Here is a 27,095-nt window from a genome sequence, read left to right as displayed (position 1 = left end):
AACAACATGGGTGCTTCTTACACCCACCAAGTTAAGCCAGAACACACACAACACATTAAGAAATCATATACTTGGAAGGGATCACAAGGGTCATCTAGTCCAACCCCCTGCGAGGCAGAAATCTTTTGCCCAACATGGGGCTGAAACCCACAACCCTAAGTTAAAAGTCTCATGTTCTACCTACTGAGCCATTCCTCTGAACACTAGGGAAGAAGGCTTGGATTTCCCAAGGCTATTTCTAAAGCAAGGGTGCACAACTCTTGGCTGGGTGTGAATGTTAGTCATTGTTTCTAGTAGCTGCGAAGATCAGTTTTCTAATTTCTCACTCCACTGGAGAAAAGTATATCCTTGTTGCTTTGTGTCTGTATGTATGGTTATAAGAACCCACCCCAAGCCATGCCACTGAGGCTGCATTTCAGCACATGACACGGACACCCTTTTCAAGCTAGCATACTCTGCATCTCTGTATTGCTGGTGGCTTTTGTCAAATGTGCCATTCAAGTGGCAGAATTTACTGGGGGCTTTCCTTCTTAATCACCAAAATTAATTTTTTGTTTGCCAATAGAGACTGTATTTGTGAAATAAGTACAAATCTGAGTCTACTGTATTAACCTGTCCTGAAACATCTTAGGGAGATTTCCCCCTTTTATGGTACCTAGGTTCAAGAGTAATCTTTACAACCGTTTTAAAAAAAATTATTTCTATGCTGCGCCCCTGTGAATTGAAACAACAGAATACCTAATGAACTACCATTTCAGATTAGATGGAAAATCGAAAGCACAAATATGCATAATCCAACCTTCACTACAATGATATCAGGATGGGGTACAGTAAAATTAATTGCAAAGTGCAACAATATAAAAATTAATAAAGCAGTTAAAACAGTAAATACATTCAGCCACATGAAACTGAAGAGTGAAAATTGATATCAATCTGGGTTGACAATTCACAACTCATAAAAACTTGAAAAACCTGTATCTTAACTTGGCATTGAAATGTAAAAAAGAATCAGTGCCAAACATGTGAGCATGTGTAAGAGTGCCGGGTAACAGGGCTGTTGGCATGTGACCACTGGAGGGATTCCCAGAGAGTAACATAACCTTAAGGCCAAGAAAAAGATTAGCCACCTGTGCCCTAGACAATAAAGGTAATTTGAATAGTCGTATCTTGCCATCTGCAGGACCTCCATCAACACTGCCCAGGCTTGTACCCCAGGGAGGTTACTACGTTCCTGCTAACACAAAGGTATGACTTCAATCCCAGGGGGTGCACTCCACTGTCTCTTGAGACCGGCGGCAGAGTAAGCCAATCAGGCACCTGGGGCGGCACGCGGGCCACGCGCCCAGGGGCAGGGCCAGCCGCCCGCAGAGGCACCGCAGGGCCTCCAAGGAGTCTGCCTGCCTCCTCCCACTCAACTGCCCTTTGGTGAGGGGGAAGGCAACAGGCTGTTTGGGGCAGCGCGGAGCCTGCAGGCACTCAAGCCACCGCAACACTCCCAGGAGAGACACGTGGCTCAGGCGTGCTGCAGGCCCCAGAGTGAGTGCTGCCTGGCATTATGTCATCCCCCTCAGTGGGGACACCCGGGGCGGACCGCACCTACCGCACCCCCTTGCTATACCCCTGCTTGAGACAGGCAGATCTGCAAACTACAACAATAATCTGGAAGCACTCTGATTTTCTTGCAAATATGGCAGACTAACTACAAATTAACCCTTTCATCCCAACTGAAATAAACTGAGATAGACTGGTATTTGACTTTGCCGGGGACTATGAAAACAGACATCTCACTCAGAGCAAGAAAATATTAGAAAACCAAAGTATGTATGGTGCCAACAGTACAAAAACTGAAACAGTGAATTAGATTTTCCACCCTTCAACTGTCAACAATCTACATTTCTTTCCCAATATTTCCATCAACAAGATCTATGCGCCACTGCAAGCTGGTGGATTTCTTCTTTCAAGGTACTTTTCACAAGCTGTGTCCAATTCCTTTTGGGTAAACAGAAATTAAGCTCACTGGTATCTGACAGAGGAGGAGGTGAGAGTGAGAAAAGATGCTTTGATTAAGCATCACTTCTCTCCGCCCCCAACTTTATACTGACTACAACATTAATGTCTCACATCAAATATAACTGATCTGTAGAAAGGACTTTATGATCTGAAAACAGAGATGATGTATGTACTTTTGTAACCCAAAAATCATTTTAAAAAACAATTTAAAAAAAGAAGAGTTCTGTTATAGGGAGACCTTGGATGAGCCAAGTTCTCTCAATATCAGTTTCCTATGCACAAAAAAATTGCTCTACAAAAAACTATATGAAGATTAAGAAAAAACTGAGAGCATTAATAGGGTAAAAACTAATTTCAGATGAGAACAACAATTTGAGAATAACATGGGAAACATAATGAGACTGCAAATTTAATACAGCTACTTGGTGATTAAAATGTCCTGGTTTCTTAAGTACTTGGAGTCTCCAGGCAGGATTGGGTGAGATTAGCTGCTGCTAGCCAGTGAATAGTCAATATTAAGCTAAATGGACCAATGACCTGAAACAGCCCCCTATGTTCCAAGCTGTAGTTTGGCATCACCAACATTATTATAATGATTCAAATAACTGGGTAATTACATGGCTCACTACAAGAAAATTAGTTAGGCAATTCAAACTCATGACAGATTTTGGATATGGGCTGCAAATGATGAATAAGTTATCTAGTCCTGCTCTTTTACTTAAAAAAAAAAAGGAAAGGAGCACCTTGTTTTTAGCTAAAAGGTAGGATTGTTCTAGGCTTCATAAAAAACTCAGGACCGCCTGATCAACATGTTCGGTCTAGCTCGTCTTGTAATTTGACTGTTCCCATCAATGCTGAGATTCACACTAGGCCAATTTCTAATACTCACCTAACATTTGGCAGGTCTGAATTTAACAATGGTGCAGTGTTCTCGGAAGTGTTGTTTTTCTGAAGGTGACACCTTAAACCGTCTTTAGCAGGCAAATAATACACCCTTTGAACAACCACTTGGACCTGGATTCCTCTCCCTCCAGCTCTTCCTTGTGTCTCCACAATATCAAGAAGAGAGTCGCTTAAGGGAGTAACTGCAAAGGGAGATAATTTGGGCTCATTGTTGCTATTGGTATTCACAGTCTTCAAAGTCTTCATATTGAGACTGGGGATCTGGCAAAAAAGGCACAAACCAAATCATTGTACAGACTGCAGGAAAACATACCGGAAAGAAAGGTTTTGCTTACCACAAATTCCCATCCTTCTAGCACAGAGGTGGGCAATGTGTGGTCCAGAGACCCACCTCATTTTTTATGCTCCCACTCCTCAACATCTCATGAAGCTACCCTAATATTTCATCTCATCAGAGCTCCTTTCTTTCTGTTTGTTTCCTCCTTATTGTTCCTGGCATTAAACATGTTTCCTCTTTCTATGTTTTTTTGGGAGCAATTGGAAGGAATAGTAATTGATTTTGGGGGGAGGGGGAATAAAGAATGTTTTTCCTGGTTGTATGACTTGAGGAAAAGAAGTCGTTCCCCCAGCAACAATAACTGAGAACAAATTGGCAGGGGTCTTCCATATAAACATCTCTGTGTTTGAGTAAAAAAATGTGTGTGAGGTAGATATGGTGAAACCCGAAGCAGGACAATCTTTATTCTGAATTAGTTCGTCTAGATGACAAACTGGTGAAAGAAATGGCAGTAGCTTTCTCAAAGCAATTTGTTCTTTTGTCTCTTAATAAAGCCATGTGAAGGTGAGCATTTTCTGCTTGGCCAGTTCTTGCCTAGGAAAGCATGGATAATCTCCCTCTGATGAGGCTGAAGACTGAATCTACCAACCAAGAGGAGATAAACTGGATGTTCCAGCCTTTGTACTCCTATAACAGCGGCAGGGCAACTTTCCTTTTTCTGTCTAGGGCTGCATTCCCTTGGGAACAAATATGGTAACAGAAAAAACAGAACCGCAGTCACAAAACATTAAGGCTACAATCCTATACAAACACTAGGAAGCAGACTCCTGACCACAGTGGGTCTTACTTTTCAGTAAACATGAATAGATTGAACTTTGAGATCTATAACAAACACAAATAACTGATAATATGGAGACAGTGAATCCTTATTTGCCCCCCCCATTCCTTTTCAACATGTGTCTATAGGTGCAGATCAGCCTAAACCTTAACCACGAGTGAACAGACTGCCTCGTCTTTACTCTGAAAGGAACAGGAGATACTGGTAAATAAAAATATATTTTGCTCTTGGGAGAACAGAGGCCAATGCTTATATTCTAGAAGTAATCTCATTTGAGTATGTCTTCAATTTGACCCTCCACATCCAAAGGCAGGACCTTTGGGCAGAAGATCCACTTTATAATGCCTGCTGTATGTGTGAAGCAGCTCAGAGATTCTCCAAGGGTAAGCGAAGCTCACTAACAGAACCTTCTTAAGAGGAGGTTCAGGTCAGGAAACATTAACTAAGAGTTCAAAAGGACAGATTAGAGCCATGACCACCCAGTTCAAGTTTCATATAGGAATGCTGTGGACTTCTCCATGTGTTGTACACTGTGCGTTTCCTGCCACTAAAGGTAAGATGGAAAATGCTGCACAATGACATCAGAACACATCCCTAGAGCTTATGGACAGGGAGAGTGGGAACACCACTGGCTTGCTGTTTGACAACATGTAGCTATCCCTTTAGAAAGGCTGGTAATTTTAAGTAACTGAGCAGCAAATCAGATGAAAAGTAATCTGCTAAATATATGACAGCAATACTACTCAAGACAGTAGTGAGGCTAAAGTAAAGTATCACATCAGTTCAGTGTGTCAACATGTAGGGAAAAATCTTGATTGTAAAATATTAATATTATTCACTAGCAAATTCTAAATCTTGCTTAAATGAAGGATACAGAGCGCACATGAGCGTTCTTGCATGCACTGTTTCCAAATATCTGTTCATCAACTCGCTACAAAGTGTTAAGCTGTAAAATTAAACATTACCTGGTTAACTGCAGATGTTTGAGGCCTATTGTCTTTTATGGTGGAAAAATTGAATACCCAAGCCAAAGATATCTTTCTTTTAATAAGCGATGGTTCTTGAAGATGTTGCCTTTCCATCTCTGTTGGTTCTTTAATAACTTTCTGACTGAAGTAAGTATTCATGATAACTGGAATGCTATCATTTGGAAGAAGAAGTCTTTGCCTGAAAAACAGAATCATGGTTATCTCATTTACTTTAACAAGTTAGAGCTGTAGACTAGTAAGCAAACCTATAATCATGAATTAGAATCTGCTTCAGAAGTATATGTAGATTACTTTCCTGCAGTCTTTTAAAATATTTTTTACTAATAAATTAATTTTAACATACAGTTTGAAGATGACGATTATTATTTTTGCTGAAATGGCCATACTAATACATTGCTATAGACTAAATGAAAACTAATACACAATAATTTTGTGGCTAATTAGATTAAGTTTATTGACTATTGTAAGAAATATTAGTTACCACCAGCCATACATTATGGGTTTACAAAAAATATTAGGTTATGTGTTGGAAGCGTTTGATGTATTGGTTTAATAGTCAATTTTTTAAAAGGGCAGATTTGTGTATTAATCTGGACCAATATATGATTTAGCCTCATTAATTGTCCATTACAAGCTTTTGTAAAATCTGGTACAACTGAGCAGTTTGATGTGTATCATGTGCTTTTGAACAACAACAACAACAACAACGAGTCTATTCCTATACTTGGCTATGAAGAAGCAGTGCAACATAGCACAACACCCAGAGCTCCCAATATTGGTACAACAGAAACATTCCTCCCATTCTGATGCTGGAAGGCGGCTCTGCCTGCTTTGCTAAACAATAAATCAGCACAGCCGCTTTGATGTAGAGAAGAATATGTTATAATACACCTGCTTTGTTGAAGGGGAGGGGCCATCACTGGTTTCCTTACTTCCAAGTAAAGAATGTGGACAAGATCCCTGGAAGTATGAGATCTATCACTGTATACTTGATCCCTGATTATGTCAGCTGCACAGGTGTAGCCAAGTAAGTCAAGAGTGTAGTAAATGCTTCATCCCTCTCTAAAGGATAATGTATTTGTACTCATAGTTAAGATGGCTGTGTCCCATTCATGGTGAAAACACATTTGGTTTGGCTGCACTAGCTGCACCAGTATTGAGAAACAGCTTGCCCCTTGAAGTTTATATAACTTCCTTTCTGATTGTTTCTACTAGCTTGTGTAGCCATCCCCCACATCCCACAGGCTTTTAACTTATGAGGTTGACATTATTTCATTGAAGACTGTTTTATCTGCTATGCTTGTCTGGTTACGCTTGGGTTACAGACACTTCATGTTATGCTTTTTGGGTTGCGCACCGCACCAAACCTGGAAGTACTGGAACGGGTTACCTCCGGGTTTCAGTGCTCGCGCAAAAACACTAACTCACACTTTGCGCATGCGCAGAAGCGCCAAATCACGACCCGTGCGTGTGCAGATGCGGCACTGCAGGTTGCGAACGTCCCTCCTGCATGGATCACGTTCGCAACACGAGGTTCCACTGTATTGGAAAGGCACAGTATAAACCTTTATAATAAATAATAAAAGTTTAAGAGTGAACTCATAGCAACCAGCATAGCTTATTATTTACAATTGGCTTTTCCCTTTATCCTCTTTGTCTTGCACAAAATGACAAGAGATATTAGGATGCAAGCCTAAGGAAACAGACACGACATGCCTACTATGCTGAGAAAAAAGGGAGTAAGAAGTCATCCAATGTATGACAATGCTGCTTACGCATTCATAAGTTTATTTAGTTTGATTTATTAAATTTCCTTAGCACCCTTATTCTGAGGATTACAGGGCAGTTTACAATATAAAAACACAAAAGTACATAATATAGTAACAAAGAAAAACAATATCACCACTATCCCAGCACAGTTTAATAGGCCATAGATTGTTTAATTAGCCAAATGCCTGGAAGAGGAATGTTTTTGCCTGGCAAGATATGTTATGCAGACGCCAAGCAAGCCTTCCTGGGGACAGCATTCCACAGACAGGGAGCCACTGCAAAAGAGGCCCACTCTTATGTTGCCACCCTCTTGACCTCTCATGGAGGAGGCACATGAAGAAGGGGTTCAGATGGTGATCAAATGGTGCAGGTCAGTTTATATAGGGAGAGGTAGTCCCTGAGGTTTTGTGGTCCTGAGATGTTTAAGGCTTTATAGGTCAAAACCGGCACTTTGAATTGGGTCCAGAAACTAATTGGCAGCCAATTGCTTCCCTCTCTGCTCGAGTTAGGTTGGTGAGTGTCTGTGTTACAGATGGTGACTATTCACTTGTTTGAATAAACATAGAACTCTGTTTGCAAAGATTGCTAAAACTACAGGCATATGATGGGAAAAGGCATGGCAAAGTTTTCAAATAGTTAACTATGTAGTGCAGCAGTAGCAAAATCAAACAGGTTGAGACATTGCTGAACTATATTTACATTCTGTTACTGCATTTACTTTCCAGGGTTTTTAATTAGTTCCTCCTATTCATTACCTGGGGTGTGTGGAAAATTGTGACGCTCAGTCATACAAAAACTGCCTGACTACGGTAAATGAAACAATGATGGGAACATCACTCCAGGTTTGTCATAACAGGGCACACTTTCTTTTTGGGTTCTGTCGAAACCTCAGTTCACAGCACAGTAATGGTGTCTGCAGATCAGAGTGGCTAACATTCCATAAATGCACTGGGAAATTATAGGAGGTATTTTTTAATGTAAAGCCACTTGTACATTAGTAGAACAATTCTGAACCAAACTGAAATAGACAAGTGATAAGAAGGGGTTGCATCCAACCCTGTTCTATAAAGAGTAAGCCTGCTGAAATTAATGCACCTAGATTAATCATGCCCACTAATTTAAATAGGTCTACTTTGAGTAGACGTAGCACTAGAGCTGCCCCATCTGCTGCCTATCGTGTTCATGCAAGGTAGCAGTCTTCCTATGGATCCTGAAGGTGGTGTTGACCAGTTTCAAATGTATCCTTCATAGGCAAATTTGTAGCCAGACAACTGAATGACACTGTAGCCAGACAACTACAGACACTGAATGACACTGATTATCTGGATCAATTTCAATTTACTGTTCAGCATTGAAACAGTTCTGGTAGCCCCAGCGAATGACCTAATACAAGGAAATATATATACTTTGAGTGTTGCCCTATTATTTCTCTTGGACCTCAAAGAGTCTTTTGATACCATGGTATACTACTGGATTGACTGTCCAAAATGGGAAATGCCATGTTCTAGCACAGGGGTCAGCAAACTTTTTCAGCAGGGGGCTGGTCCACCATCCCTCAGACCTTGTGGAAGGCCGGACTATATTTTGGGGGGAAATGAACAAATTCCTATGCCCCACAAATAACCCAGAGATGCATTTTAAATAAAAGCACACATTCTACTCATGTAAAAACACGCTGATTCCCGGACCATCCACAGGCCAGATTTAGAAGGCAATTGGGCCAGATCTGGCCCCTGGGCCTTAGTTTGCCTACACATGTTCTAGCAGTTCTGATCCTGTCTGGATGGTTGTTCCAGAAGGTGTTACATGGCATCTATTGCTTTGCCCTAAGCTGTGCGACTGAGTGCTCCTATATACCATCCAAATGAAACTGCTTAGGTCACTGAAGGATTTGGGGTGATATGAAGGCCGCTCTAGAGAAGACAGAAGTGTTGTTGATGGTTTGTCTGACCTAGGAGCTGATGGTCAGCCTATGCTGGAGAGCGCTGTACTTCCTCTGAAGGATAACTCTTGAAGGCTGGAAATGCTCTTAACTCCAGAATTGTCTGTAGAGATCCAGCTGGCACCCATGACATGAAGCACCTTTAATTCAGGCTGGTGACCCAGCTGCAACCTTTCTTGGCTAGAGATGTTCTAATCTCAGAAATCCATCTCACCCGGAGTGCTGCAATGCATTATATGAAGGGCTGCCTTTCATAACTATTCAGAAACTACATTTGGTTCAAAATACTGCAGCTAGATTGCCAACTGGGACTGAGTGAAGGGACCATAATGTAAGTTTTAACACAACTACACTTACTCCTGGGCCATTTCTATGCACAATTCAACTTGCTAGTTTCTAAAACCCTAAGTTGTTTGAGACCTAACTACTTAAAAGAATGGCTGGCTGTTCTACCAGAAAATTACAGGACACACAAACCAGCAATATATTGACTGGGCAGGTGAAAATATTATGGCAATTTGTGGTGGCCCACAGCATAGGGGGACAGGATATGATAAGCCATGTGATCACAAAAGAAGGATTTTAGAATTACAGCAAAAGACCCAGGATGTGTGAATGGGGGGGCAGGGCATGAATTAGGCACTCATTTCAGATTGCCAGCATACCAAGATCCAATTATTCATAAACAAATATTAGTGAAATGTAAATCAGAAAGCGACAAGCGCATCATTTTCAACATGACACACACTTACCAGGGAACCAATGCTCTTTAGCTACTGGCAGAGAACTGCCAAGCTGTGTATTAACATTATATCTTTTGTACAGGTGCCTGCTCTCAACTAAATGACATGCAATGCCAAGAAGTAGAGGCCAATATAAAACAGACACATATTTTTCCTGATTATCATTTACAATTACACTTATTGTTCTCCACTATGGCATTAATCCAGTGCTCTCTAGAGCAGAAAAAAACTTGGATACAACTAGAACACATAAGCCACCTTTAAGAAACAACTGCCTGTTGTTTGACATTATTTTTATCAGGAGTGCTTATGTAAACAGTTGCTACAACAGTTATTAGCAGAAATCAGACCTTGTTCCGTGATCTATGCATTCTCCCAAAATGTTCCAGGGCTAGAGCATGCTCAGACTTAATGGTCTTGAAGGTAGCATGTATGTGCTAGTTGTGAACTGCTGGAAATTGTGGTTTACTTTCTAACACATACACAGACGACTTTATAAGTAATACACAAAGTAATACACATACACAAAGTACCTTTTAAATTTTAAATGCATTTTAAATAAAGTATTTTATTAAATTTATATACTGCCTATATAGCTGAGTTCTTGTATCTGCTATCAATAAAGCCATTGGTTTTCTGGACAGCTCCATCCCCCATAGCATGAGGAGCTGTTTGCACACTATTGGGATTTCACAAAGGGATATGATATGGTTAGCCTGCATAATATAATTACAAAATTTGGGTCCTTCGTAACTCTCTAATTCCCCATATCAGATAAGAAATGAACAACAATACACTTTGAAATACAAAAAAGTAAAGAAAATAAAGCAATTGTAATTTCATTGAGATCTGAAGTAAGATGGTGCTCACTGAGGCAGACAGATTTGGCAAGATAAACAATCAAGCTGAAGATTAAGATTAAGATTAAGATAAATTTATTGTCATTGTCCGTATATACACAGTATACACAACAACGAAAATCAAACACCCCCCCCAAAGACCGGGTTCACATACACATTTACACGTATCTCCAACACTCTCATCCTATTCAGACATAATCTATAAAACATAACATAATCCAGAATATAACATAACCTATTTAAAGGCATAACATAACCTAAAACCTATCTCATTCCTTCCTACTCCCTGCTTGCTATTTCTTGCAACTGGCCCTGAGATCATTATTTAGTGCAATCAGAGCTCTTGGATAGAAACTATTCAGAAGGCGTGTGGTTCGTGTTTTCATTGTCCTATATCTTCTGCCCGAAGGCAACAGTTCAAAGAAGTTGTGAGCAGGATGGGTGGGATCTCTCAGGATATTGTGTGACTTCTTCAAAGTGCGAGACGCGAAGATCTCATCCAGGGTTGGTAGTTGGAGCCCAATAACATTCTGGGCAATTTTAATTATTCTCTGTAAAGCTTTTTTATCCGTTTCGGAGCTGCTCCCATACCACGATAATACACTATAGGTTAAGACACTCTCGATGGTACTGTGATAATAGGACAGAAGTAGGTGCTGAGATAGATTCAGTCCCCTGAGCATTCTCAGGAAATACAACCTCCCCTGCACCTTCCTCACAACCATATTAATATTTGCAGTCCATGAGAGGTCCTCAGAGATATAAATGCCCAGGTATTTAAAACTACCAACCCTCTCCACCTCCTCGCCATTTATGTACAATGGTAAAAATACACTTTTCTTTCTCCTAAAGTCAATTATGAGTTCTTTGGTTTTTTTGGTGTTAAGCATAAGATTGTTTTCTTTACACCATTGAATTAACCCCTGTACTTCTTTCCTATAAGCAGTCTCATTGTTCTCACTAATGAGCCCCACCACTGTTGTATCATCCGCAAATTTGATGATTGTGTTGGACTTATACAGTGGGGTGCAATCAAATGTGTACAGGGAATAGAGAAAGGGACTTAGCACACATCCCTGAGGGGCTCCTGTGCTTAATACTAGAGTAGAAGAATAGTAAGGTCCCATTCTCACTGTCTGCGGCCTATCAGTCAGGAAATTCCTTACCCACAGACAGATCTTCTGATGTATACCCAAATTGGTCATTTTAAGAAATAACCTGTCTGGCAGAATTGTATTGAAGGCAGAACTGTAGTCCACAAACAACAGCCTTGCGTAGGTTCCCTGTCGTTCTAGATGACTCAGTACAGTATGGACAGCGATGGAAATAGCATCATCAGTAGATCTGTTTCTTCTGTATGCAAACTGGAACGGGTCTAGAGTGGATGGAAGAGCAGCCTTAATATGATCTAGCACCAATCTCTCAAAACATTTCATAACGACAGATGTTAGAGCTATTGGTCTATAGTCATTGAGAGATACCACCACTGACTGCTTGGGGACTGGCACTATAATCGATGTCTTCAGGCAGGTAGGGACAGAACCCTGCAACAGGGATAGGTTAAAAATGTCCGTAAATACCCCAGCTAATTCTGCAGCGCAGTCCCTAATAACCCGTCCCATAATTCCATCCGGTCCAGCTGCCTTCCTAATGTTAATGCTCCGAAAGGCACGTTGCACGTCAGAGGTCTGTAATAAAAATGGTTGTCTATCAGTAGTAGTTTCTGATGATGTGCTGGTAGCCAATGCTGTAGTGACGGTAGTTCCAGTTCCCACCTCAAAGCGACTAAAAAATTGATTCAGTTGATCAGCCAGGTGCGCACTGCTACTGGCCAATTCGTTTTTAATATTTTGCCCTGTAATTTGTCGCAGGCCTTGCCATACTCGACGAGGGTCGGAGCTCTCAAAATGTTTTTCAATCCTCCGGCAGTACATAGCTTTGGCGTTCCTAATGCCCTTTTTCAATTTGGCTCTGGCTTCTCTATACTGTTGCGCATCACCAGAGTGAAAAGCAGCATTTCTTGCCTTTAACAGAAGATACACATCCCTGTTTAGCCAGGGCTTGTTGTTAGGGAACACCCGTATTTGTTTGGTGGTAGTGACAACATCAATGCAGCTTTTAACGTAGAACAGTACTGTTGAAGCGTATGTGTCCACATTATTCTCCACAAAAAGCGACCACTCGGTGCTCCGAAAGCAAGAAGTTATTCTCAAGTGTTGGCAAATTCCACAACACAAAGTAAAGGCAAAACTAAGACTGAAATTCTGTCCTCATATAACCCCACTGAGTTTAGCAAGCCCCCCTCCTTTTTTTCTTTGCTAAGAGCAAGAACAGCCATTGCACACTACAAAGTAAAGACTAATTTGCCATGTTTACTTTTCTCCCAGTTCTGTGGAGTTCAAGATATATCTCAAATACATTTCAGTGTGCATTATTTTCTGAATTTTTATTTTAAATCTTCCTGCCAAGCTGTAGCACTCTTTGCCAGGTTCCTGCACAAAGAAAACTTTATTGCCAACTTTAATCACTTGAGAATTATTAGGAGCTCATAATGAAAATATTGGCAGGTTTAACCAGTCCTTCAGTACTGCAGTTATTTCAAATTCCCAGAAGCTTCATTGTTCATATACTTTGTATTACTGTTTAACTCCAAAACAGAAATGGACTACCACTTCAGAATGCCCCAAGACTTGGGTTTTTTATTACACACAGGAAACAGAGAAGAAGGCAAAGGCTGTGATCAGGTCAACCATTAATTCAAGCACATTTAGCAATTGGAAACTAAGCTCAATTCTAGTTGGAGGAGAACTAAAAACAAAAAAGATCTCTCATTTTCATGCAATTAGTTATACTCTTGTAAGTAAAGAATATTATCTACGTGTTTTACATGCTTAATCAGAGGATGGGAACCTATGATCCACATCCAGCTCACAGCCAAGTTCCTGATTGAGTATGGTGACAATGAACTTTGATTAATGACCTCCCTTAAAAAATCCATAATTTTTTTATGACCTCCCTAAAAAAATCCAATTTTATTTAGAGGATAAAGTGTAGACAGTCAAAATATAGCAATTAGGAACAGGTTCATTATAAATATTCCATGAGAATATTCCCAGAGTATCAAAAAGTTACATAAATTAGCTTTTAACACATTACAAAAAAATTGTTCAGATATTATTGGGGTGAAGCAAGGGAAGAGAGAAAAGAGGTGGCTCCATCCACCATTGGCTCTGGCCCCTGATTTGACCTTCCCTTGAAAAAGAGTACTTAAATAATCAAGCAGAGGTAAGAACATGAGAAAAGTCCTGCTGCATCACGCCAATGGCCCATCTACGCCAGGATTTTGTTCCCAGTGGCCAACCAGATGCCTATGGAAAGTCCACAAGCAGCACAACACTCTCCTCCTCACGTTCCCAAGAAAGTAGTATTCAGAGGCATATTGCCTCCAATACTGATGGTATTATAACCAGTAGGACTAATAGTCACTGGCTGCCTTAATTTTCCATGAATTTGTCTAATCTTCTTTTAAATCTTTCCAACAAAACCAATTAAGCAATCTTCCTATCCAGCTGCATTTCGAGAGAGAAAAAATCATATGGGCATAACTATTTGCATGAAATAGCTTTACAAGAGCAGACTTGAAGCTTATAGCACCTTCATTATATGGCTTCCAGAGAATGCACCTCTTTACCCTGTTTTCTGACACTTGAGGGGCAATTTTTTTTTAAAAAAAGGATCCACATTAATTCTATGATTGCAAGTTGTTTGAAATTGTTTTTAAGGTTGTAACCTGCCCTGGGACCTTAGGGAGGAGGGTGGTAAGTAAGTAAGTAAGAAAGCTGAAAAAAATGTGAAGGGTACTTAGCACCATATTTCATCAAGAGAAGATTTCTTGCCTTCCTAGGAAATGTTAGAGGGTGCAGAATAAAGATTGGTTTGAGCACTACAGTACCAACCCCTAGGACATAAGCAACTGCTCCTTTCTTGCATTATTAACATCCTAATCACTATATACAACACTTCTTAAAAACATTATCTGTTTGTCTGCTCAAAGCAGTTCTAACATGATGACCATGACAGGCTCTGGGCAAAGATGAGAGATCCTGTGCAGACCATATCAGTATCCAATTCCTGCTGGACGCTTGCCAGAAGAGCAATATTACAGCCTTGGTGGAGACTGTAGGCTCCCTTCGCCTTAGGGCTAATTTTGAAATATACTACAGATGCTGATGAAAAGGAAAGGGGTATGTTAGGACTGAAAGGAAAACAAGATGAATGAAAGAAAAACTCTTAACATGAACTGATTTTAGTTTTTCATTTATGTCACACTGAACCCACACAGAACTCTTTATTTGAGCTCAGTTTTTGACACATCTGGCCTATTACTGAACCAGTGACTAGGTATTTTTAGCAGAAGTATGGACTCCTATAATTCATTTAAAAACAACAACTACAATTAACTGTTGTTGTTGGCATCTGTCTGTCTCAAGAGACGGTGGAGAGCACCTCTGGGATGAAGTTAGCAACAGTGACCTCCCCGTGATGCAAGCCCGGGCAGTGTATGCATAAGGGCCCTGGGCTGTCCAGATGACAAGATTCCCTTCTCAGCCTCGCTCATGTAGTCCAAAGGAAAGCAGAGCAAGACATTTTGCACCAAAATGGCTGCAGGAGTTGCCAGAAGGCAGTGTACAAGGCGCCATCCAGCTGCCTTAGGGACTCCACTCCAGATTTATGTAGGGTTTACTTCTTAGAATTTTCTTCTTCTGAAGATATTCCGCAAGGCCAGTCCACTTCCGGGTGGGTGGGCCGGTGCTGCGAGCAGACCACACGGTCTCTTGCTCACAAAGGGGGCTGGATGTTGCCGCCGCATCATCAGGAGAGCCCCTGCCATGTCACGGCCCCCAGCCGACCAATCTGGTCAGCTGGGGGGTGGGGGTGGCTTAGGCAATTTAACCAGCCGTGTGGCAGGGGAATGTCCTTTTGGGTTCCAGCTTTGAGGATTTCCCGCCCTCCCGCCCTCTTTTCAGGTCTTGGAAATTGGCCTTGCTATGGACCTCGGTTGGTCACCGCTGAGGGGCCTGGTAGGAATTTTTCCACTTGGCAAATTGGCACTGGCCATTTGGTTTTTGCCTACCTCATAGTTATCGTCAGAACTTCTTAAGGTTTGGCGTTAGGCATTGGTAAAACCCTTTTTGGGGGAGGTGAGGTGTGGCCATCACCTGCCCCTCCATACTAAAGGGTATTCTGTTAAAGGAATCCGGTGGTAGTGGTTCCTGTCCGAAGCCTGGGTGCTAGCTAGGGCCATGGCACCACCTTCCAGTGACTCTAGGGGGAGCTTCCAGTTGATGTGCATCAACAAGTTCCCCCTACTGGTGGTTAACCCTTGTGAGACTTCCTGCAGGCGGGCAGGAGTCAGATATAGTCGGTTCAATTCCAATGCCTAAGCCAATACCGCTCACATTCTGTAACCAATAAGGTTGTGGCCTAAATTTTGCCCATTAACCATTAGCCTAATATGCTGTGTCCTAGTGTCTTTATTCATCATGGGGGGAGGCCTCGGGGTCTTGACGTGCAACGGGACCAAAGCTGGACAAACTTCTCCAGAAGGAACATGACATGTCCCCCAACAAAAGTACCACCCCTCTTCTAAAACCCACTGCAATTAATAGAAGTAAACATAAAATCTAGGGCCAGATACAACTAGTTGGCGCTAGTGGCAGCCAGTGCAATGTGTCCTGCTAAACTGGCTATGGAGAAAAGCATACGGGGGAGGAGAGGGGATATGAGTAAATTTATTGAATAAAGTCAATAATACGACTTTATTACTACGCTTCAATCCAAGAGTGACTAGCATGAAAGGAAAGACACATCCAATCGCACAATTTGGCCCCCAATTTCCTATTCCCCCATTCAGCTATAGTGAGCTATAGTCTCTTCACTACATCTCATGCCATTCCAGAAGATCCCTCAACCCTTAGGAATGGTGAAGGGGTGGGGATGATACAACAGGCTGGCAGTTGGAACTTCAAGGCAAACAACAACAACACCCATTCTGTGAGTGGAACTCTGCTTCTGGTTCATAAGGTAGTGAGCTTACCAGTATTATTTTATGTGGAATGAAGTTTAGTAATTGCAGAACACCAACAGGAGAGCAGAAATAAACTATTTTGAGTGTTTGTGTAATGTAGGCTTCCCAAGTTTTCTTCCACACAATACCTAGTGGTAGCCTCAAAACAAATGTTTTTATGGAAGGGAGAAGTACTAAAAACAACACCAGCCTACAACATTTTCCCACTCACAAGTGTAGATTTACAACTTGCTTCATGCTACTGGTGTACTGAATGCCTTAATGCAGAATTGTCACCCTTGAAGCTAAATATTAAAATCTTAATCTTTCCAGAATGCAATGAGTTCTCTTCTGCACTTTAAAGTTTTATGTGCCTGTGTTGGATAACAGAAATGATGGATGAGAAAATAGAAAAGAAATCAAGTAGAAAAACAAGCTTTGCTTTTAGTAAATAAATATATAGTTCTGCAATTATTTTTATTCACTGCATAGTAAATTCCTACACTAGTAAGTTCTGTCTCTCAGGGTATGAGCCTCGCCTGTACACTCAACAACGTATTCACTGCTTCAATAAAATGCAACTGGAGAGAAGGTCAACTTCCTCAGGCCATGAAGATTCAGAGACATTGAGATAAGAGTCTACTGACGTGAGAGAACAAAATCAGAAACCAAATAGATGCATAGAATTTTCAGTGATACTTGCATTCATATATGGAGGAGAAAGAGACATTTTGATGTAGATAAATTCACTGCTCTCAAAGTTCTAGAATTAAGAGAACAATTCCATAGTCACTATAGTTAACCTACAAATAGAGTAATTAATGTTAATCCTGCAACTAAGCCAGAAATTTGCTTCTGTATCCCCTTTTTCCTTGGGGTGGAAGGCCATACCGAATTCTCTTTTCCTCCTCTGCCTCTGGCCTGGTGACACCTCTTGACCCAGTAGAGAAAGACACCATCATAATCCTTTACCTTCTAAGCTGCTTGATTCCACTATCACGGGGAAGGATGTTCCGGCCCCTATATCAGACAGGATAGATTTACAGAGACAGTTTTGGCTTTACAAAACTCACAGCTTCTGTTTACCTGGCAGCAGACCAGTTACTTATAGGGGCTGAAAGGTAATTTAATATGAAGGCAACTACCATCCATTTACCTGTGAGTAAGCCACCTGAACTAAGAAGGACTTAATTCTGAGTAGACATGGTTACGACTGCATTGTATAGTACAAGCTAGATTTCGAAGGAGCAGAGGAATCAGAGACCAAATTGCAAATCAGCCCTGAGTGCTCACTTGAAGGACAGATCCTGAAGCTGAGGCTCCAATACTTTGGCCACCTCATGAGAAAAGAAGACTCCCTGGAAAAGACCCTGATGTTGGGAAAGATTGAGGAGAAAGGGACGACAGAGGACGAGATGGTTGGACAGTGTTCTCGAAGCTATGAACATGAGTTTGGTGAAGCTGCGGGAAGCAGGGGAAGACAGGAGTGCCTGGCGTGCTCTGGTCCATGGGGTCACGAAGAGTCGGACATGACTAAACAACAACAAAACTCAGTTAAGGAATAAAGTCTTAACTCTAAAGAGGAAGCTTTTCTTCACATCATATATATGTTTTCATAATCCACAATCAACATTTATGTCCAAAACATTTATGTCCCAACCATAAATGTACACATACAGCAGTACAGCACAGAGCAGTGCACTAAACCAGTAATTCTGGGAAGGTTTGGATCAGGGATCAGTGGCCAAGGATGAAGGGAGATGGAATACAACAACATCTAGAGCAGAAGTTCTCAACCTGTGGGTCCGCAGATGTTGTTGGACTACAACTCCCATCATCCCTGAGCTCTGGCCATGCTAGCTAGGGGTGATGGGAGTTGTAGTTCAACAACATCTGGGGACCCACAGGTTCAGAACTGCTGCTCTAGAGGATCACCAGTTCCCTATCCCAAGCATAGATGACTCTGTTGCTGTATTTATATTGACTGAAAACAAAATAACCCCTACAATATTATTCAAATCCATGGCAATTACAACAGTAGCTTAATTTTCAGTTTCTAGAATAGCAGATAAAAGTGGTTCCAAAAGAATGGAAACCATTTTGCCTCCTTCTCAGGCTTTACAACTTTTCATGTGATACTAGGAATAAAAAAAGTAAATGCGGATGTGCCCCAGATCAGATTTCATAGAAATGCAAGATTGGATATCAGTATGTGAACAGATTTGTTCTTCTATTGTCTATATATGTTCAATTTGTGATCTTTGGATATTACATAAAGATAGTGTCTTAAACCATCAGTCAAACACCAGAGCTCGTATTATTATTTCAAACAAATGACGCAATGGAACAGCATGCTTTCAATCACACATTCTACTACAAAGGAATTGTGCATAATTATTTGGTGCTATAACAACAAGATGAAGGTTAACCTTACAATTACATGAAAAGAAAGTATTGTTAAAATATTTTCAGTGATAGTCAAAATCACATTTTAGATTAAAAACTGTTACTTAATTCTGCATATATTACACACATGTACACGTCCTATATTCTTATTTCAATCTCAACATAGGTAAAATATCCAGATTTTTTTCTCTCTCTCATTAGCTATGCTTGGATGCAACACTAAAGTGATAAACCAGAGGCGGCTAGAAGTTCAGGGGTTTTACCCAGACCTCCGAACAAATTTTTCCAGCCCCTCCAAAAACCCACATTTTGGCAGCAATGGCAAAAAGAAAGAAAATTAAAGTAGGCACACTACCAGTATGGAAGGAGAGGTCTAAACCCTGATGGGAATGAAATCATGCCCCCACCATCAATAATTTGATGAGTGGGAACAGATGATAACCCCCTATTCTGCATGTGTATGCCTGAGTTTTGTCAATGTGATGCACATCCACTTCTAGAGCCCTTGGGGCAAAAGATTAGCCACTCTGTTATATCAATTGGAGGGAGGGGGCAGAATGCCAGTTTTATCTTGCTCAGCATTATCTACACAGACAGGCAGCTCTCCAGAGTTTCAGGAAAAGGTTTTTCCCAGCCCTACCCAGAAACACCAGGGACTGAACACGACTAGGCAAATTAAACTGCACACAAGCTGCAATCTAACCAGAGTGGCTGCTTTGCTGTTTCATACAAACCAGTGCATGTATGTTTCTCCTGAACAAACCCGGAAGCTTAAAACAAATCTTGGTTGTTTGTTTGCTAGTTCAGATGCAACACTAAGCTAGATGCTCCATTATTTGTTTCTCCAACTGGAGGAAGAGAGGAGCAAAAGCAGCAGAGCACAAGTTGCATGCAGCTCATGGACAGACTGATTTGTTTAACCATGCTCTATGGCCTCTCTGAGTTGCGATTAGGTGCCCTGGACTCTCAATGCATTTTCTGTTCTTCCACTATGTGAACAATCATAAACATTTTCAACCTCGTTGATTTGTTCCAAATCAACGGATTCCAAGGATGATTTGTTCCAAACTGAAAACTATTCAGCTCTGTTTGGCTTTCCTGCCACAATCAGTTTAAAAGATGCTCTGCCACCTTTTTTAGGTTTTCAGTGCTTCACACGGTCCATAATTAAATATAGAACTTGCTGCCACAGGAAGAAGTGATGGCCACCAACTTGGATGGCTTTAAAAGAGGACTGGATGAATAAATTCATGGAGGATAAGGCTATCAATGGCTACTAGTCATGATGGTTATGTTCTGCCTCTACAGTCACAAGCAATAATATTTCTAAAAACCAGTTGATGGAAGCCACAGAAATGGACAGTGCTCTTGAGTTCAAGTTCTACTTGCCAGTGTCCCACAGGCATCTGGCTGGCCTCTGTGAGAACAGGATATACAAAAAAGTTCTTTACACCTTGTATGAATTGTTATCCAAGAGCTTTACCTAACAATCATGTGTTTTCCCAGGGTCATTTTAGAAGAATAACAGAAGAATAGTGCAGGCACAAGGTTAAAAGTAACACGCCTTTTTTTGGATGTGTGCTGTAATTGTTCATTATTCTTTCGGTTTTTTGAATATTTAAATATACAAAACTGAATATAAAAATGGGGAAACAGCAGTCTTTCTTTGCTCACATTTTGAGTTGCAACATAGTAAAACACAATATTTCAAAGGAGTCAGCTACCACGAATAAAGAGCACTTGCGCACCGCCCTGAGATCTTTTGATGAAGGGTGGTATATAAATCTAATAAATAAAATTAGTAAAAATAATAGTCTTTTAGATTTCAGAAGCTGAAAACCTTTATCTCTAAGCCTTTACACATGAACATGATACTCATACTAGCACTTTTAATAAGCTAACCTGATAAACTAAAAAGCAGCCATGTTGAAATTTGTTTTAATGTATTTTGACATGCTACTCAAACAGAGCTTATGAAGAAAAGTTGAAATTTTATGAGAGTATCATACAATGGACTATGAGTTGACCTCTGGCACAAAACATAAATGAACTCCTTCACCTCTGTGGGTTTCCCCCTCTTTCCCCCCAGAATTCTGTTCTCCCAGGGAGTTGCTCATTTTAGTCAGTTAAGGTACTTGGAAGAAGGCAGACAGCCAAACTGCAAACACAATGACTGGATTGAGTTCTTAAGCAAATACACAAGAATGGCATTCAATCTCTTACAAGAGGAATAATTTTCATCATAAGTGTAACAAGAAACCTGGTCTAAAGCAAGGGTAGGTCATCCCTTAAAACAGATATTTTGTTTTTTAGGAGAAAACTTTCATCTAATGATAACCCAAAAGAGCAAAGCAGAAGACCTCTAAAAACCACAAACATTTATCTCACAGCAAGTAAGTGGAGCAGGAGCCAGCAAATTTATCTGTTAAATGGTTGCGAACAGGCTAGCGTCAAAGAATGGGCCGAGGCAGAGCCAAAGGTAATAGTGGAGAAAATTACATTAGGGAGGCTGTATAAGAACTCACCTAATATTGACAACAACAGCACCCTACACCCAAAGCAGATTCTACGCTTAACAAATAAGGGGAAAAACTGATCAGGATTCCTTTCATTCTCCACCCTACTACTCTGGTGTGTTTTGTTGCTTTTTTTAGTTTGTAAGCCTGAGGGAAGGGTCTCTTATTTTTAATTTGATGGGAGAAGTATTCATCTGAAAAGCAAAATAAAAGTATAATAAAATAAGTTATAATGGAGACTTACAGAAAACAGATAAAATTACTCACAGAGGATCAGGACATTCTAAAAGCTTCGACTTATAAAAGCAGTTGTCCTGAGGAAGAGTCCTCAGGGAACGTCCTCCCACCCCCCAAAAAGGTTTTTTAAAATAGCTATAGCTGCAGAAGCCTCCTACTGCAATATTAGTTGCTGACAATACCTAGGATTCTCAAAGTTCTGGGATTTCTTGTCAATAGCAGAATACACTTCTAAAGTCCACTAGTCACCACCAGCAGAACAACAACCCTGTGATTCCCACCTCCTTACAAAATAGAAATCTGAATTCAAGCAGGCTAGACAGGTGGATGAGATGATCTAAAGCAATTTACCATTGCCTCTATTCGTCTCTTCCTGTACTCTTTGCTCCCCCATGTCTTTATTTTGATTGTAAACACCTTGGTGTAGGGATTTGTTAAACCACTACTTAGTATGGCAGTGCACATAAACGACACTTTATTTACACTAAATAGAATAGGGTGGGGGGCGCCAAGCCTATCTTGAGCTACGGTAAATTGAAATATTCTCCCCTTCTGAAGCGCGCGTGCACACACACACACACACACACACACACACAAAATATGCACATTTTGAGACTTCAGAAACTTGACTTCAATTTCTTGGTGCATATGGTGAAAGCCTCCATTCACAACTCCAATCCCACCCTGAGAAACGGATTATGAAACCTCTGTGAGGGGAGTGAGTGATGGGCATATCACCCCTAAATGGAGGACACGCTTCAGGGGACCCACTGGGGAAAAAGGGGGGCTCGGGAGCTCAGAGAGTCTGGAGAAATCAGAGGTAGGCTGGGGGAGGATTGATCAAGCGCTTCCTGGCCCTATTCATTGTCCCTCAGCTCAGGAATAAGGAATTACAGAAGTCCTCCTGGAAATTCCTAGGTGAATGCTTCGCTGGTTTAGGTTTCCTAATTAGACTAAAAACAGTGATGGGGGTGGGGAGAAGAAGAAAACAACAGTCTTCTTTCTCATTCCTCTATGTTAAAGTTTTTAGTTTGCTTTTCAAATAATAATGTTGCTAACAAATGGCTTTGGAAGAGGTCTCACTGAGACCTGCATGCTCCAAGGCAGCAAACATACTTGTTAGATGAGAAAGTCCACCCTCACCCAGGAAGTTAGTGTCCTTTTTCTGCCTTCTGTTGACCCAGAGAAGGGGACTTCCCAATCCTTTCAGCATGTCTTTGCTGCCCCTGGTAGAGAATATATATATATATACACACACACACACAGAGAGAGAGAGAGAGAGAGAGAGAGAGAGTGAGTGAGTGAGTGAGTACGGGCATTTATTTCATTTGTTTATCTGCGAGGGAGTTCAACTATAGTTAACAATTTATATTTCAAACTCTCCATTCTCAAATATCCCACAAGGACTATAACACGTATGATTAGGGGTGAGGGATTTGCTGATTAACTATTCCAATATTCTAACTAAATAAACACATTTGGAAGGAATGTATTTCTCCTTGACACAATTTTAAACTGTGCTTGTACAATCCAGCTTCAGAATGTGAAAATCTGCAATATTTTCAATGTACGCATGTTAAGACTGAACAAACACTTTCGTCACAGACATTTAGATCAAGTATTCCAAGTACAACCACAAGAATACAACTACCAGCACACATCCACACATTATTTCCCGTTCCTGCTATAACAATTTGAACCTCTTTTTGCAAAACAAATCACGTGCAGCAACAGCTTTCCAAATGAAAGATTTGCTAACACTGGAATGTTCCTGCTCATCCTGGCTTTTCACTTCTAAACTCAACAAAAATGTTATGCATTTCAAAACTATGCCTGCAAGCACAGTTCAGATAAAAGTGACTTTATTGTGGCTGTTCACTACATTAATTAAAAAGTAGTTATTTGACTTCTATTTACATACAAACTTGGATGTTCTTTGAATACAGACTGTACCCATCATAGGATGAAACATCTAAATATCATTTCTGACATTTGGCTTATGACTTACGCTCCTCCTCAATGAACCGTGGAACAAATTCCAAACACCGCACTGACATTGACAAGACAGCATGTTCTTTCTATATTAAAAACATTCCATAGTCTTGTAAAGAATGCTAAATGCCTTAACAGAAAACGCTTTGAACCAAGGGCTTTCCTACACTAAAAACTACTCACTGCTTGAAAAGCTTCACTTTGTGTGGACAATAATGATTTCTTTCTGTTACCTAAGAACAGAGATCAAATCATTTCACTACAAATAAACTATTACCTGAAATTTGACTGAAGGCTAAAATGTAATTCTACTCAACGACACATTTTAACTCATTGAAGAAAATCTTAGAAATGATTAGTATTAATATTTATTTACAAATTGCTGTTCATATGGAAGCAGAGTTTGTAACAATGCATAACACACAATGCGATACAAACATTAATTGGGAACTCCTAGATGGAGCATATGTTCATATATGTGCATACATGATGACCATGTACTACTAGGCAAATACCACTGGCTGTGTTCGCGCACAACGATTTACTATGGATATGTATATACTTTCCTCCTTCCCAAATGTGGCTTGTCTGAGCAACACGCAACACGATTCTCGGTTTGGATGCAACATTAAGCCACGGATTACCGTTTGTTGCTCACACACAAACTAGAAGAAGTATGAGTAATCTCCACATTCACAATAAACAATAAACTATTGTTTAATATGCAGCCAATAAAAACATCAACTAATAAGTTTAATTTGGCTTTAAAAAGCTATCAAGTGTGATTCAGAACTAGTTCCTGAGGTAAAGTTCAGGAAGACCCCCTCTGCCTCTATAGTATTTGGTCAACATTAGATAAAACATATATTTCTGCTTTAGAATCTTTGTGCGTTTGGAATTTTTCCTTTGAAGTGAAAGTGACTACTACCATTCATATTACAAATTCTCTATTTTAATTTTTGCATAAATCCAACATATGATCCATGAGGTTCAAAACGGGTTCCTAAAACGTGAATCAAATATTGGTAGACTATACAATTCCAACAAGTTTTTTGGATCTATGGGTGATATCCAACTAAATCACATATTGAAATTAACGGACTTTAGTAACTTGTCCATTGATTCTATTGACTTTACTCTGACTTAATTGGGAAATCACCTTCTTATTTACATCTTTAAAGCCACTATGATATACTGTTAACAGCTGAAGTGCCTTTTACAAGGCCTTAACAATGTTTTTTTGGGGGGAGGGGACAGACAGCAAAGGGCAGTAATGTCAGAAAAACAATTTGCTTTCCAAATACTAAAAATAGAAAAAGAAATAACTCAAACTGTGAAATGTCGGTCAGCAAGCATTTTATGCTAAGCAAAACACACACCCCCCACCTTGCTAAAAATAAAATTGTATGTTACTGCAATACTTTTCAGTTGCTTCAGCCAAGAACTCCAAAACCTCCCTGAAACTAACCTCAGCTGGATAACTTGCTTGTGTACTATGAGTCAGCAGTTCTCAACATTTCTGGAAATTCCTCAGTGTTAACTCCTCCCATATAGCAGGAAACTGCAGATCCAATTCAGTGTATACCAGGAAACACACAAAGATTTGCACATTTCACTGGAGCCACATAAGCATTAGATTACATTTTTGGGCAGTTACCAACCATGCTGCTTTCAGTGATTCTCTTTGTTGCAGAAAAATAATGCTCAGTTATTTTAATAGTGGGGATATTTCTTCTTCAGTGAACATCGTATATAAAGATATGAAACATAAGCACTGTTCAGCTTATGAGTAAGTTATTCTTTAGACTTACCTATGTGATTTAACCCTCAAAGCAATGTTAAATAGCAAAGCATAAAATGTTCATATTCTACTGAAGCTTAACCCCAAGATACTGGTTTCAAAACTGGTAAAGCTGTTATGTAGTACAACTACTCCCCAAATAAGGGTGTTCAGATACAAAACAGGACATAAGAGTGGTTCTTTGAAATGTTATACAAAAAGAACACCAGCAAGTACAGCTTTCTCATTGCTGCATGACAAGCATTCGCTGGCCAAAAATCCCTTTTCTACACAATTATTAAGGTACAGGACCTTTGTTTTCCTTTGCACGGAGTCATCCTATCATTCAGGAGAGTGCTTGTTTTATAACATGGGTAGGCAAACCAAAGCCCGGGGGCCGGATCCTGCCCAATCACCTTCTAAATCCGGCCTGCAGATGGTCCAGGAATCAGCATGTTTTTACATGAGTAGAACATCTGGGTTATTTGTGGGTCCTGCCTAGTGTTTTTACATGAGTAGAACATGTGCTTTTATTTAAAATGCATCTCTGGGTTATTTGTGGGGCATAGGAATTCGTTCATTTTTTTTTCCTCTTCAAAATCTAGTCTGGCCCCCCACAAGGTCTGAGGGACAGTGGACCAGCCCCCTTCTGAAAGTTTGCTGACCCCTGTTTTATAATAAATAACGTAAAGGGAAGGATTCATACCAATGCTTTGTAGCTTGAGAAGATTAAAACAACAACAGCAATGCAAACAGCTTTGGATTCCCAGTCAGAAACGTTTCAGGACCTAAGTATGTTGACATTTTCTGCAGTCTTGTTCTAGTGCCTATTAATGCACTTAGAAGTAGGAAGTGATAGGTAGATAATATTGAAATTTTGAACCCTTTGATGCCGTCTTGTCATCCCATTGCCATTACCATGCCTCCTTGCCTGCAATATTAATTTGGCAAGACATGCCTACTACATATAAGATGCACTTCTTCAGTGCAGAATGTCACGTACCACAAAAGGATCACATGGAATTCAGTTTTAATAAATAATGTTCACAGAGGAACTTCATCCCAGCAATATTATTTGTCCAAATTCTATAGTCTAATAATTAGACGGTGCTGTCAGACTAATTACTGGTGTACTCATGTGGGTGGAATTCAGTGTAGTGCTATGGCACAAGAATTTCAGCTTGCCAGACAGAATGATTCCCCACTCCTCTATGCCAAGTGCTTTTCTGGAGGCTCTTCCAAACTCCTGAACCAAATTCAGGGGGACATGAGGAATGTGTAGTGGAAGAGAGGGGGGAACCACACTGCACTAACGGAAGTCTTTACACAGGCCTCCACAACTGGAACTTGGTACCTGAATCCAGCCCAGTTAGAACAAACGTAAGAAAAATATTCTCATCCAAGATCATGGAAACCTCTGGCTCCATATAAGAAGCTTTGATAAAAACAGCAGAAAGAACAACGTAGAATGCACACTTATGTGTCATTTCCCTCAATAAACAGTAGCCAATGTTTGCTATAGTGGTGTGACAAGAAACAAGCAGTTGTCTGATATGGTCTAAATACCTTTTGATATTTTATCTAGGGATGCTAGAACCAATCACTTTACACTCTGAAAAAGTATTGATGGGCCCAGAATATTTTCTGAAGTCCACCAAAAACTCTAGACTCAAAGCAACCAACCTGCACACTGCATAAACCTCCAGAGTTTCACCAAACTGATCACAAAATTGACTCAAAGATGCACTGGTACATCACATACTAC

The 27,095-nt window shown here is 40.4% G+C and overlaps 1 protein-coding gene across 7 annotated transcripts in view; it reads right to left on the bottom strand.

Moving 5' to 3' along the window:
- SPIDR (scaffold protein involved in DNA repair) overlaps positions 1-27,095 on the bottom strand; it is a 161,904-nt gene that overhangs the window by 50,689 nt on the left and 84,120 nt on the right. For all 7 annotated transcript variants that reach the window (XR_014550261.1, XM_083622897.1, XM_083622895.1 and 4 more), the window contains exons 9-10: positions 4,994-5,195; positions 2,900-3,174 (exon numbers count right to left, since the gene is read on the bottom strand). Coding sequence is in view for 6 of the 7 variants with exons in the window: in XM_083622897.1 (XP_083479023.1) it covers positions 2,900-3,174; positions 4,994-5,195 (477 nt within the window). In the remaining variant the exon portion in view is untranslated. The remainder of the gene's footprint in view (positions 1-2,899; positions 3,175-4,993; positions 5,196-27,095) is intronic.

The sequence above is a fragment of the Podarcis filfolensis genome, assembly GCF_964270895.1.
Source record: "Podarcis filfolensis genome assembly, chromosome: 7".
NCBI classification, from domain to species: domain Eukaryota; kingdom Metazoa; phylum Chordata; class Lepidosauria; order Squamata; family Lacertidae; genus Podarcis; species Podarcis filfolensis.
This window is presented reverse-complemented; position numbering and strand designations above follow the sequence as displayed.